Genomic DNA, 14,605 nt, shown 5'->3' with positions numbered 1-14,605 from the left:
TGTATGTCAATAGTCAAATAAGCATTTGGCAACGTAAAATAACATTAATAAGATTTAAATGAAGATAGTTTTAAGGTTTTGAAGCAGCATATATATCTAAAACACTTTAAAATATAATAACTTTTTTGTTGCTATTTTTGTTTTAATCCTTTTATTAAAAAAAAAAATAAGGATGATTTGCAAAATGTTATACTTATCTGTACAAGGGGCTCCAAGATGCCTTTGTACATTTATTCTGCATGGTTTTGACAATTAAAGTAAAAAACTGGAATGCTAGTCTATTTATTTTCAGCCAATATAATTAAGGCATCTTAAAAAATAAAATCTGAGTGCTGCAGCCATGTCTGCACTGTCACCAAGACTTAAGAGCTCCAGCAACATCTCTATACATATAAAATAAGCACATTAAACCAGATTAAAAAAAACGTGATAAATATATCCTTTAGAAAACCAGCTTGAAGCAGCTTCATGCAGCCTACAGTACAGTACATGCCGTGACGAAGAGGATAATATTTTTGTCTGATTCGCCTCCCTCTTTTCTCAGTATACCACTACTCTTTGATTGCATCCTTGAAACTAAACAAATATTTCTTTACAATATTGGAAACTACTGCAGATCTGAAGTATTAGTTTTGAAAGTATTTGTATTAGTTGTGAAAATGCTGAAAGCCTGAGTTCTCTAAAGTAAAAAATAATAGTGAGAGAGTAGTGGTGTCACAATTGTGGCAGCAGAGTCCTCTAAATTAATTCATATTAACCTTTCATTTAATCAAGCTTAAAAAGTGTCATTGTGCACAAACAATTGTCTGCAGTCCTACTGTATGACTCTGTGCAACCTGTGCAAGGGTCTATTTTTTATACATTCCAAACATGTACACATGCACCCAGACCCATGCTATTCTAAAGAGTAGTAAAAAAAATGCAAAAACTTCATCAACTAACAGTTTCAGGTTTGATAAATCACTTTGCAGGTGGTAAGTACTTATAGTGCCTATTCTTTATACTGATTGCTTAAAGGTTAATGATCTGCTTAATCATGAGGGTACACAAATAAATATGTGCATAGTGTCAAAAATGTTGCATATTTTGATTATTATTTTTTTTAACCCGTATAAATCTGAGCTAAGACTTACAAGGCAAGCCAGTTTTGCAAATATTGTCTATATTGCTAAAGAGAAGAAGCCCAATGAGGATGTAAGTCCATTCAGTTATCAGCTTGGGACTATCAAGATTATAAATAAAAGAGAGAAACAAAAATTCCACAAACTAAGAAGACGAAAACACAGAAAGCTTGTTTTTTTTTTTTTTTTACAAGAGAAGCAACTTAAGTTACTATTTTTAAAAACTAGTCCCCTATTATTGATTACAAGGTGATCTCTCTCTGCAGCTGTATTTATCTCCATATCCATCCATCCATCCATCCATCCATCCATCCATCCATCCATCCATCCATCCATCCATCCATCCATCCACAAAACACACTAAAACAGGGTTAAATGACTTCAGGCGTCGGGATAATCTTTTCCCACATAAAATCCGTCAGCACCAGTGCCCCCTGAGGATGTGTTCTCTCTTTCCATTCATCTTCTGTCTGTATAAAAACAGCTACCGGTATACTTCTTTGAAACAGCTACACCCTTCTTTGAAACAAGTGTGCATATGATGCTATCGTTATTGGTCTGATCCAGATAATGATAACTCTGCGTACAGTCAGAAAATGGATAAGCTTGTCATTTGGTGCAATTAGCCCCACCTGGAATTTAAATGAGATAGTGTTATACTTTCAAAGAACCAACCCTACAGTGTATCTCTTCACCAACCTTAAAAACACTTAAAGTTCACGCCATCCCACATTGGCACTAATTAAACAAAAGGCCCAGTATGGACTGTACTTCTTGCACCAACCGAAGAACTACAACCTGTGGCAGGAGTTTCTGGTCATTTTCTGGTTTACCATTGTCAGCTAACATCTGTGCAGAGCCCACACATCATGGACTTTTACCTTCAGATTGAAGTTGGAGCACTATTTGAACAAATTGAAAGCTTGCCACCACTGAAACAGTTTTTTTTTTTTTTTTTTTTTCCCTAGCTCTCTGATGAACACAATAAACACCTTACAGTTTGAAAATTCATCTGGGAAACGCAATTACATAAATCAAATGTCGCTTTTTTTAAATTAATAAAAAATGGCGTTACAGAGGAATACATTCTGTTTATGTTTTCCTTCTTTGATTCCTATATTGTCTTATATATATTTCATAAATAACCTTTGACACATGTTACCTTATACAGTTTATATTATCTTATTCTATATGTTTGTACATTGTGAGCATTTGAAACCAAAGTGTTTAAAATCTAAGTCAGATTTTTTGTGTACACTATCTTGGATAAACATTCGGATTTGGAGACATAGATGGAAGAATAGTGCAAGAAATGCACAGTTCTAAAATCCGTATGAACAGCACCTTTAATGTGAGAACTTCCCTCCTTTTTCCATTTATATTCTAGCAATGACACGACTGACAAAAAATACTTTCACTTCAGAGTTGCCATATAAAGACTAATTAAACTTGACTTTCCATGTCCTTCAGCATGCCACTGGCAACCTGACAACACCAATATGTCACGACTGGAGCACAATCATTTTCATCATTATCCTCAAATATATCCCAATCCATCCACCTCATCAGAGCAAACACACACTGCAGATGTAATGGTATCTCTGTCCCCCTTCCCTCACCGGGTCTCTTTCCCATGGCCTATCACCATGACGATAGGAGCCGGTACCATGGATACAGTCACTAGGCAACGGGCAGCATCAGCAGCAGTGGGAACAGAAAGAACAGCAGTGTCCTGTACAAGCTTTAGTGGAGCAGCAGCAAAAAACACATAACTTTCTTCCTACATTCAAGCAACCTCTCACTTTGAACAAGAAGACATATTAGTACATCAGAAGCCTCTTTTATCTCACTTAGCTCTGCAATGATATATTTAGAGTTTCAAATACATTAAAATGACATATGTTAGACAAGAATTGATGCAGCAAGTACTACAGCAACTAAAATTACCTGCAAGAAATATACGTCATATGTTGGAGACAAACCAACACATTGCACAGGAAAATCATTTCTAAATGTACAGCAGCGCTGAAACCCCAAAAATAAGAAATCAGAACATTTTGATTATTGCATTAAAAACATCCAGCAAGTCATCAAACGCCTGTGTGTAAAGGTGGCTTTCTGTAATAAAAAAAATCCATATCACCATACCCCATCAGATCACTATATGAAAATGTCAATATATGTTTTTTATGTACACACAAGCATTATGATCAAATGCCTCACCATGTGCTGTTTTGCTATTAAGAAATACTAAGGTTTTTAAAAGTTACAGTTTCAAAATAAGAAAAGAGATAGGAGATAAGAAAAAGTGCTGAAACATTGTTTTGAACCTACAGTTGAAGGTTAGTCGAACCAGCTAGTTGAAGCTAACTAGCTGTTTTATATATAATATAAATATATATATATATATATATATAAATACATATCCCTCAGGCCTCTGGTAGAGGACCCGAGCTTGAGGATGACACATACCACCCCACGAGGGTTGAGAAAATATTTTTTTTTTTGTAAAAAAAGCCCTCCAAAAAGCCTTCCAAAAAGCCTTCCCAATCTATTGTACTTTTATTGCTAACATGTAATTTTCTATCATGCTCCAAATGTTTTTATTTGGTCAAAAATTTTTACTACTGTCACTAGCCTGACCCAGTAGTTGTCTCTACTTCGTCTATTCACTGTAGTTACGCAAAGTCATTACACTGACATACACTTGAGTGTACTGTCTCTTTTATTAAAAGTTAAATTGATGAGATGAGAAGAAAAAAAAATCCCACTTTGTATATCAAAATGAATAAAGAAAATATAATAATGGAATAAAGGGAGTAGTATGTTATTCTTACAAGCATCATAAATGTATAGCCAATCAGAATTAATGAGGGGAATCAATTAATCATATCATGATTATTATTTAGTATAACCGAATTACCCTTTATGTTTTGTTATTTTTTTAATTAATATACAATTACATTCAATATAGAGTTGCTTTAGTCTAAAGACAATGCTCAACAGCACACCTAGTGGTGAAAATGTGTTTATTGTTTCTTTAAGGAGATTATTGTTTTTATTTACAAACAGAACTGATTGAACTGGTTTCTTTATCTTTGTTTTTAATAAACAGTGTTAAAACACTGAACTTGACTTTGACCCTACCAGTAAGAATCTACTTATGAATGAACAATACATCAGTGAAAGAAATTCCTTCTTGAGATGACATTAGTAATTAGTCTGATTTAACTAATTTTATTCTAATAAATCAATAATTAACAATTAATCACAAGTTGAATTCTTGATTATATCCCTAATCTGAGCCAATAATTGTGTGAGAGCATCATACTAGTCCATGCCTAATGGAGACACGGTACAGGACTTGAGATTAAAGCTACAGTGTGCAACTTTTAGCGACATCTAGCGGTCAGACTGCAGACTGCAGCAACATGAGCATCTCCCCCCCACCGCTTCTCCCCCCCAACAGTACGGCGAGCGTTATGGGACAAAATGTCTTCCACGACGTCCGCATCACCTACCTTCTCAAGTGATGAGGTTTGTTTACATAGATAATTTTACAGATAGTATTTCATTAGTCTGTGTAGGGTATAGATTTCATGTAGACTTAAGATAATAAATATACCCGTTATTTTTTCTACATCGTTGTGACGTTTTGGCGATCTCGCAATCGCTAGTTTGTTGGCTCTGCGCAAAGATGTCTGCCTCCATGGCTGCGAGACCCGCTCCTATGTAATTATAAATAACGAATTCTAAGGCAACGCAAATATTAAGGTTAAGAGGCTGAGCTCGTAGATGATGATAAATAACATAGTTATGTGTAATATATTACATTTCTGACTGTATATCCCTGTAATTATTACACACTGTAGCTTTAAAGCTTAAACTTTCTACTTAAAGGACTACACCTCCAGACATGGAACGAAGCACTGTTATTCAACACGAGGGAAGCGCCGTTCAAATCTGAACAGTGTTTCATTTTCATAAACATTCAGGATAAAAGATACAAACTCAGTTTCTACCAAGGCAGGTGTAATAAATGCTTTCTAGTCACAATGACTGACAGCAGCATTTAAAGTCTGAAAGGAGTCAAAACAAGCACAAAATTATTTTTATAAAAAATAACATAAGTAAGTTAGAAGCATGTGGCGGGTTTTCAGGCTTTGGCTAATAGGTTTTGTTAAGTTACAACATGATTTCACACATTAAACAGAAAAACAAGTTTGATTTGAACAGTATTAAAAAGCCAAAAAGACCAAGTTGCTAAGCTAGGTTGTTGTTTAGCAATATCTCTACTACTACATTGGAGGTCACTATCATGAATATTCAAGAAAAAGAGCAAGATTGAGTCTTAAATATTAAATAACATATACAAAAAAGGACAGCTGCACGGCTGCAACATAAAATTATGACCTCTGACACGTAAAATGAACTTAAGCAATATTTACCTAATGATAGGAAATAGTTTTGTTAAACTATATTAGGAAAAAGGATCTGTAAAATTAAATATCTACAATGGGAATATAAGAATGCAAAACTGGTAGAATGTATTTTTAATAACTACAGTGACTGTTATACAAAGACATCAGTAGTAGTAATAAGTCGCAGTTGCAGTAATAAGTCTTTGGCCACAATGAAAAATAAAATTTTGCTAATTCTCATTCTAATAAAGTCCATATTATATGGCAAAATTTTCCTATTCCATCACCGTTTCTAGTACTTACTGACAAAACCCAGTTCAGCGAATGCCAGGAATGGCCTGTTTTGTGGACAATATGATAGACATGTAGATCAGAGATGTGAATAGAACTAATTTAATTTGCAATCAGATGGCACATCTAGAATGACATTACAGGACATTAGAAGTGGCATTATGAGATGAGCAGGGCGGGAAAGGCTATTGCAGGAGGGTCTGACAGTCTTGTAGAACCGTCAAGACTGCTTGACAGGGTTTTATAGGAGTTTGTTAGGTAGTTGTCTTGTGCAACTGCCCTTTTACTCCTTTTACAGCATTTATGGAATTAAATGAACTTGTCATCCATTTGCACCATCTTCAGGCCACTGTGGTATCTGTTAGCTTGCTATGGCTGGATGCTGAACAGCCATCAAACCTTTCACCATTAAGTTGAATCACCTTCATAGTCTAAACAGGTTTACTCTATAGTACAGTAGTATTCCCTTTAGTGGAGTGAGTAGCTCTTGAATTCTAAAGGAATTCAGTAATGGCTTCATAACCAAAACATAGACTTTGAATCTACCTACAAAATTTCTGCACTTTAATGTTTCCATAATTTTTTGTAATTCAGCTAACTGATACTGTAAAACTGTAAAAATTTATACCAAATTTGTTTGCATAAATTATTTCAATCTGACACTGTAAGTTCACAGTGTATAAGAAGTAAAGTAGATCGTTTGATATTTACTTTTGTAAGGGCTTCATTAGTAAAAGACTCTATGCCTGTAATCAACACAAACAGTACACTATTTTAAAGAGATATTTTGCTAAATTCTACTGAAAAATATTTTTTAAATTGTCTTTTTATTTCACCGTTTAAGACTAAAACATGGTTTGATGAGCAGGCTCACCCCTCAGTAAATCAGCGGCGAAGCATCTAGATCCTATTTTCCCAAATTTACTTTGGCAAAGAAGATCCCACGCTGTTCTACAGATGGGACATTAAGCGCGTCTATATTAAATGGCTCCAACCTTGCAAATAATTGAAAGGTTTTAATTAAGATGTATTTTGTTGATACTCAGAAGCGACCAACATCCAACTCAACTCAGACACCAATTGCAACTCCAGGTAAAAAGTACAAATGTAAAAACCTTGTCAAGTACGAGCGTGAGCTACAAGAACAAGCAGTTCTGTGTTTTGGCCAAAGGTGGTGTTATCGTTAGAAATCTCTAGCCAAGGATATTGTGTAAGAAGGAAATGTAAATTAACCTAAATCACACAGATACATTTATTTTATGAGATACTTAAAGATTAAGAAGGACTGCTAAGTTTTTATATACCTTTTTTTCACAATATCTGTAAAATACCTTATTAAACAAAACCAATACTTAAAAACAACCCTTTTAAAAACAAATAAAGATGGCACATACCAGTGGCGGCCGGCCCATAGGGGGCGCTGGGGCACCGCCCCCCCTGATAAGAAGAGACAAACGTAAAATATAGTTTCAGAAATTAACTCATAAATGTCAGTTTTACTCTCTAGACTGTGTACCTATAAGCAAAACAAATTATATAAACTACATTTCCCTATCTACTGTCATTAATTTGTGGATTTCCACAGACAGACTCCTACCGTCTCTGTTCTGGGGGCGCTGATCAGACAGCCCCACATTTGCAGAGAATCTGTCAATCATGTATTATTGCTAGGTGAATTTAATGGCCAATCAGCGTCTCGGAACTTTATGGTCTTGGGGCGCTGAAAATACTGCGCTTTAACAGGCTTCTGAACCCAAGCGCAGGTGCAGACAATTAGAGGGAAGATGGCGAATGTAACGACCGAGATGCAGCTTCCACCAAATTCGGTGAGATCCTTATTTATCTACCCGTTTGCCAGAAGAACATCCCTGTGTAGGATATGAACATTTCATGTCATGGTTATTGTGACTGTGACGAATCCACCTCGTCGCTTAAAACAACCTCTCTAACTTTGCGCGCCACACACACATTCCTGTTATACTGTGCTTGTGAGGACCAATACACTCTCGCTGAGCCAAGTAGCTCCATGAACTTAAAACACACAAGCTGTCCTGGTTACCTGCTGGCGTATTGAGGGTGCACACTTAATATTTCAGTGGGGTTAGCCGTGTGTGTGTGTGTGGTGTGTGTGTGTGTGTGTGTGTGTGTGTGTGTGTGTGTGTGTGTGTGTGGGTGTGTGGGGGGTGTGGGTGTGTACATGTTCATGCTATGGGGACTTGTCATCTTCAGTCTGGCTGCGTCTTTGCTGGGTTCAAACCCAGTTTGGTGTAATTGAATAAGTCAATGAATCTGTGTAAAAGAATTAAGTTGTAAAAATTATTTGTTTTTGTACATCAATTGTTTGTGGAGGTAATATATGGACAAAACTGATTCATGAGAAGAAATCAGAAATAAGAGAGCCTGATGTGAGGGGCTTAAACTGTTTAATGAGGGCTGTGGGAAGAAAAGCAGCAATTTTTGTTTTCTGTTTCTTTGTTACATTGCTGGTAACTGGAGGGAGGCTGAGGCCCAGAGTATCTTGTATATGTTTAGTTTCTTTTGCACCCTGTTTTGAGTTTTTGAGCTCAATAAATCACCAACACCGGTAACCCGACTGAGCCTGGATTCTTGGAGGCCAAAGAACCCCGTCACAGTGATCCAGATCATCACTGTTAGTTATTATATAGTAAATTAAATCATTACTGTTAAATTGTATGTATTGTCCAATTGTTTATTTGAATTCTTATTCCGGATTAGTTGGAGACATACACTAGGCTATATAAGCCCCACCAAAAATATTTTTCACCAGCCGCCACTGGCACATACCACAATAATATACAGGTTCAATCCCTTAAGAGAACATCATGTTCTAAAAAAAAAAAACATAAAGCCATATACAAACAGAAATAGACAGCAGAAACACTAAATCGCCAAATGCGTGTGTGTGTGTGTGTGAATGATTAGATGCAGAAGCAACCTCAGCTGCTTGGATTATATGACCAAAGAAGACAAATAGGACATCTCTTGCTCAAGTGTTTGCAAATCATAAAAACACTAATGAAATTAGTGGAGACTGCACAGCCCTGCTGAGAGAAAGCAGATTAAAAGAGTCATCTCACGAGCAGCACAGAAAGATGTGGTTTGAATATGCTGCAATGAAGATTAGAATGAAATATTCTCTTTGAGTAAAGGGGGGCTAGTTGAATATGCATTTTGTGTCAGTGCCATGTGTACAGGGAGAGGACTTAGGACCAAATCTTATCATAAACTGAAACATAAAAGATAAGGTTCAGAAAATTAAAAAGGTAATAAACCATTTAGCCAGATGGTATACAATAACCCACTGCCATTACAAGCTTCTAACAAGCGTGACAGATTGGTATGGCAGAAATATGTGCTAGATAGGATAATAAGCTGCACTTCCTCAGGGTAGAGGATTATAACAGGTGTGTGTGTGTGTGTCTGAGGGGTGGGGGAGTTAGAGAGAGAGAGAGAGAGAGAGAGAGAATGCTTAAAAGCATGACACCATGACAGAAGACCAGTTACTTGTCAAGACAGCAAAGTATATGACACTGCATCATACATCATCCTTACAAGACACACACACACACATAAACAACCTAGTTTTCCCTGCAGGTATGCTGATTTTATGAAGTCATCACAGAGCTTGCAAGTCAAAAAAAAATAATATATATATATATATATATATATATATATATATATATATATATATATATATATATATATATATATATATATATATATATATATACGCATACATATATTTGTGTGGGTGTGTTTGTGTGTGTATCTTAAGGTAATTTCCTATGGTAATATTTCCTATTTCCTTTTGTTACTTTCTAATGGTTTGAAATATTGTTTCAATTATTCAACCCTGTGGTATAAAAACTATGACAACTATTAATCTTGATGCAACGTGGGGAAATGATAATAATGAGCGACACTTTGAGCATCTTAATCTTTCATACTAATCAGATAATCCATACAGGGATTCCCAGCGTTAACACAGAATGAATGAGAAACACTGCAGCAGGTTTCGGTTACTCTGAGGTGCCTTACGCGGTAGAGCAGAGTAGTTATCCATCTGGAAGGATGTCTGTGGTGAATTCGCTTCTTAGGTAAATCTCTTTATTAGTCCCTTTGGATTCTGCAGCATCGAAAATGGATCAGTCTACCGGTGCAAAAACTGTACAGGTACCCGCACGACCAGCCGCATCTTTAGTGCATCAGCGGCCAGAGAAAGGATGAAAGGAGCGCATCTGTCCGTACTCTCATTTTAGGGGCCAATCGGGAAGGTTAAAATCCAGCTGAGATTTACACAAAGGTCGCACCTCCAGTTAGTAACGAAATGTCCTCGATCCATGTAAGGAAAAAAGAAAAAAAGGTGCGGGCACACCCCAACGAAAGAAACCTGCAGCGTGAGGGATGTGAGTGATCGGACCCGTGACCCGCAGGCAGCAGAGGCGTTTTCTCCGCTGCAGGAAAAAACACTATCAGGAGAAGCGTCTCCTCCCATCTGTTCTTCCCGTGTAGAGAGGAGAGGGAGAGATGATAGAGACAGAACGAAGAGATGGCTGAAGATGGAACCAGGACTCCGGAGTAAGTGCGTTTGCGCGTGCGCAGATGTTTGTGCGCTTTTTTATTAGATGGTCTGACTTCACACAAAAGACAAAAGAATAAGAATAGCAAAAGTAGTCACAGTTATAGGCATGACTATTTTAGTGAAAATGAGGTTATCGAATGCAGTTGCTATGGTGTTTCATCTTTATTTATTCTAAAAAATTTGCACAGATTTGTTAAACAATTTTTTTTACTGACTTTACTTACTTGCTTGCTTTGTTTGTGGTTTTTATTATAGTAATAATGTTTAAAATTCAAAACCTTTTCTAGTTTCCTAAATAAAGTTTAACGTCTTCAGCCCCTATCTGTTGTTGTGTACCCCAAGGGTTCGTCCTATATTCGAAAATATATTTTCATACCCCCCCCCCCCCCCCCAATTCTAATTCAAATTCTATAGAAAATTTCTAAATTATAAATGTACATTGACCTCATAAGAAATATAATTTTTATTGAACCTAATTGAATAGAAAGGTCTTTTCATGCAGCTCTCTTAATATATTTGAATCTCTTGCCCTGTTTTTTATTTCGTGCTTTTCTGTGCCCCCATTAAAACACACTGGCCCTCTCCTGGCCCCCCTGGTACATTTGGTCTAGTTCCGCAACTGTTCTTCACCTTCACTAGACGTGGATATACTTTAGTATATTATGCTGTAAAATTAGGCCTATATTTTCATTTTTTACTCGAGGATTGAACCTCTGCCCTTTCACAGGATGCAAAGTTTGGGCGGTAACTTGGTGACTGCCAGAGAGTAACCCAGAGAAACTTATTGGACTAAACCAATCTGGTTGAACAGGTTTCACTAGCAACCTCCCCACACCCCGCTTTCTCCTGTTGTGTCTGCGCAATCGCAGTAGTTCTAATCCGCACATGGTGCACAAATTATTGTACTGCCTGCACTGGGTCTTTTAGGCATGGATTTTGCATGTTGTCCCCTTGAATGCATAGGCTCTAACCTAATAGTTCTAGAACAGCTTATTCCCAAAGTCCAAAACCAGTTATGAGTAGTGTGATCAATTGTCCCGCATTGATTTCTGTCTAATTTTACACACAAATTTAGACCATGTCCCACATGGCATCTCAAAAACACACTCTTTGTCTCATATGTGTTTTTTGGAACCTGGTCACCCTAGGTATTGTTGGGATCTGGAGCTGTACCACCTTCCTCCAGCAGAGTTCGCCGTGGGTCCTCCTGAGCTGAGCTCCCAACACACCTGTGGCCCATCTCATCATCATAGGATCCACCACTATATAACCTGCCTTCAGACCTTGCCTCAACGCCGCAGTGTTGATCTAGTTTGGTTAGCGCCTGAGCCTAGTAAACCTGAGAATCTTTGCTATCTCTGGTTGAGATAAGATTCTAACTCTTCCTTGTTTTTGCCTCACAGGAATCCTGTCTCTTCGTGAAGCTCTGGATGAGCTTAACCTGCCGAGCCTACCCTCGTGAGCCAAACCTGAAGACTCTTCTCTGGATTCCCCCGCAGCTCTTGGTAAAGAGCTGGAAACCCAAATCAAGATCTGCCCTCATAGTCAGAAGTAAGACACTGAAGCAGTTATTGGACTCTGCTGAACAAACAGTCTCTGGATCTGACAGTAACCTCTCTCAAAGAGAAACCCGGACTCCCTCAAGACTCCAGTGAACCTGCCCCCAGGCCAGAACCAGTTCCAGTTGAAAGATTCATGTGCTTGTGTATCAATAAACCTTGTTAAACTTTTCATCAGCTTCCGTTTGTGTTCTGCATATTGGGCTTACTCAGTACCAATTATGACAGGTATGAGGTTGTGTGTTTGCCTGTGTTGGACTGTCTAGACTGCTAAAAATATTGTTGCACTGTTGTTTGTATACAGTTACAAAAGAACAGAATAAAATAGAAATATCATGCCACAGTAGGAAAATTCATTAGCTAAATAACATCAAGAAGAATTGTGCCAAATCCAGCAATTACAAAATAATTATAAGGAAATAATACAAATACTGAACATTTATCAAACTTGATTAATTATCCAGTTTAAAGATATCTCAGTGAAAAGGGTGTTTTTAAAAATGAAATATACAAACAGTGTATATTTACTTCCAAAAAAGAAAAAAAAAATACTATGGACTATTTGCATTGTTGCAAAAAGAACTGGGATATAATTTCAATGGAGCAATAAAGTTTAAAAGTCTAGCAGTTGGGAGGAAGGATCTGTCATACTGTTCTTTGGTGCTATTAAAATGCAGCAGGCTGGTAATAAGTGTTTTAACCAAACTCCATCTCTTTCCCACCACCTTCACTGAGTCTAAAAAAGCACCCTTTAGCATTACCATCAGTGGCAGCCGGCCCATAGGGGGCGCTGGGGCACCGCCCTCCCTGATAAGAAGAGAGAAACGTAAAATATAGTTTTAGAAATTAACTCATAAATGTCAGTTTTACTCTCTAGACTGTGTACCTATAAGCAAAACAACAGTTTATTTGAATTCTTATTCCGGATTAGTTGGAGACATACACTAGGCTATATCAGCCCCACCAAAAATATTTTTCACCAGCCGCCACTGATTACCATCAAAAATTCTTTCTTTTATACTGCAGGTCTGGTGTCTGTCTCTCTCTCTCTTCTCTGCAGGGTTTGATGGGCAGGTGCAGCTCATCTCTGTTAATTTTGGAGCCAACTTAAGGAGCTGGGACCAGGAGGAGGGCGTCGGTTCTTTCTCGCTACCAGCGTGGTATATGACCGCCTAGCTTACTCCTAGATTTCTATTTAAGCCAGATCTAATCCCATGTCTCTGTTTTTTCCCTCCTAGCAACCAACCAAGCCAGTTTGTCGCAGCCCTCCTCCAGGAGCCCACCTGCCTGTCCACCCTCCTATAAACCATCACCTGAAGGGTAGAGTCTCAGTTTGCTCCTGGACCCAGGACACAATCCTTCCAAGCTCAAAACAACCTTAAGCCCCGTGAGTTCAGCATCCTCCACCTTCCCACCTCCTCAGATCAGTTGTTCACCATCACCCAATCTTTTCCCTAGGCTGTACCAGGAAGATCCTGCCAGACTCCATTTTCTGTCCTTTGTTTAATAAGGTTTTCCTTAACTAAACTAACAGTCTCCGTGGTTGCCCTGATTCAGAGTCGTTCTTCTCTCATTATGACACTTTCGTCTCTCTGGCAGGTAGATTATCGTGTGACCCTTCCTGTAGAGCACCAGTCAAGATTATTAATGTCAGTTCTATATCAGTGTCATTTCACTGCCAGTGTTCTTTCAACTTTTGGCTTCTTACACTGCTCTTATATAAAAGCATGATTGTATCTCACTGCACTTTTGAAGGTGAATGGTTGATCTGGATTTTATTCTTCAGATTAAAAAAAAAATGTTTTAATCCCTAAATGTCATAGTTTTCCTAAAAAAAAAAAAAAAAAAACTTTGAAAACCTTCCGTTAACTCACATACATTTTATAACGATGCAAGCTGAAATTTTTATTAAAGTCAATAAAATTTATTGAAAATTATAGTTCTAATTTCAAAAACATTGAAAATGACTAAAACAACAATCTCAAAAGAAAAACTTCAAAATTATAATTTTGATAATCCAGATATTCACTATTTTTTTTTTTTTTTTTTTTTATAATGCATAACCAAGCTTTTGAAGTAGCTAAAAAGGGTCATAAATAATTGACAAATGAAAATGGTTACTATCCAAACTCAGAGGCGGATGGTTAAAGTACCAACAAGGAAACAGGTTTTGCAGTGTGTGGGCTGCTGCAAATGTTGGACCTGGTAGTAGTAGGAGTGCTTGTAGACCATTGGCTTGCTTAATAGCAAGCTTTTACAAAAAAATTTACAAAAAAGATTAATATATAAATAAATGTTGTCCCTTTTTTCACAACAATACAAGAATACAGTGTAGCTCTAGTTTAGAGTTTCCATAAGTTTTTAACTGTATTCAACTGGTGCATCCAACAATATGTTACAATAAAAATTAAATATACTGCAAAATATTATTTCTTTTTCTCCAATTAATTTATTATGCAAACAAACTAAGTCAAGCTGAATTGTGTTAAAGGCACTGGATAAATCACAGAAACTGATCCTCACAGTGCTTTCTGCCTTGTCTAAATGACAGTGGATTTGTTGAAGCAGTTGTATGAGGGCATCTTCAACTCCATAGCGATAAGCAAACTT

General features: G+C 37.2%; 1 protein-coding gene across 16 annotated transcripts in view; it reads right to left on the bottom strand.

The window, feature by feature from the left end:
- The window catches only part of lrrc7 (leucine rich repeat containing 7), a 153,602-nt gene that overhangs the window by 83,775 nt on the left and 55,222 nt on the right, over window positions 1-14,605 (bottom strand). For 14 of the 16 annotated variants that reach the window (XM_038287309.1, XM_038287316.1, XM_038287250.1 and 11 more), the window contains exon 1: window positions 9,893-10,429. The exons of the other annotated variants lie outside the window; for them this stretch is intronic. In XM_038287309.1, coding sequence (XP_038143237.1) covers window positions 9,893-9,917 — 25 coding nt within the window. In that variant the 5' untranslated portion in view covers window positions 9,918-10,429. Of the gene's footprint in view, window positions 1-9,892; window positions 10,430-14,605 lie in introns of those variants that run through there. 16 annotated transcript variants of the gene reach the window in all.

Source organism: Cyprinodon tularosa, unplaced genomic scaffold (genome assembly GCF_016077235.1).
Source record: "Cyprinodon tularosa strain WSP-4 unplaced genomic scaffold, ASM1607723v1 ctg106, whole genome shotgun sequence".
NCBI lineage: Eukaryota > Metazoa > Chordata > Actinopteri > Cyprinodontiformes > Cyprinodontidae > Cyprinodon > Cyprinodon tularosa.
Note: the sequence above shows the minus strand (reverse complement) of the source record. Positions and strands in the feature narration are given on the sequence as shown.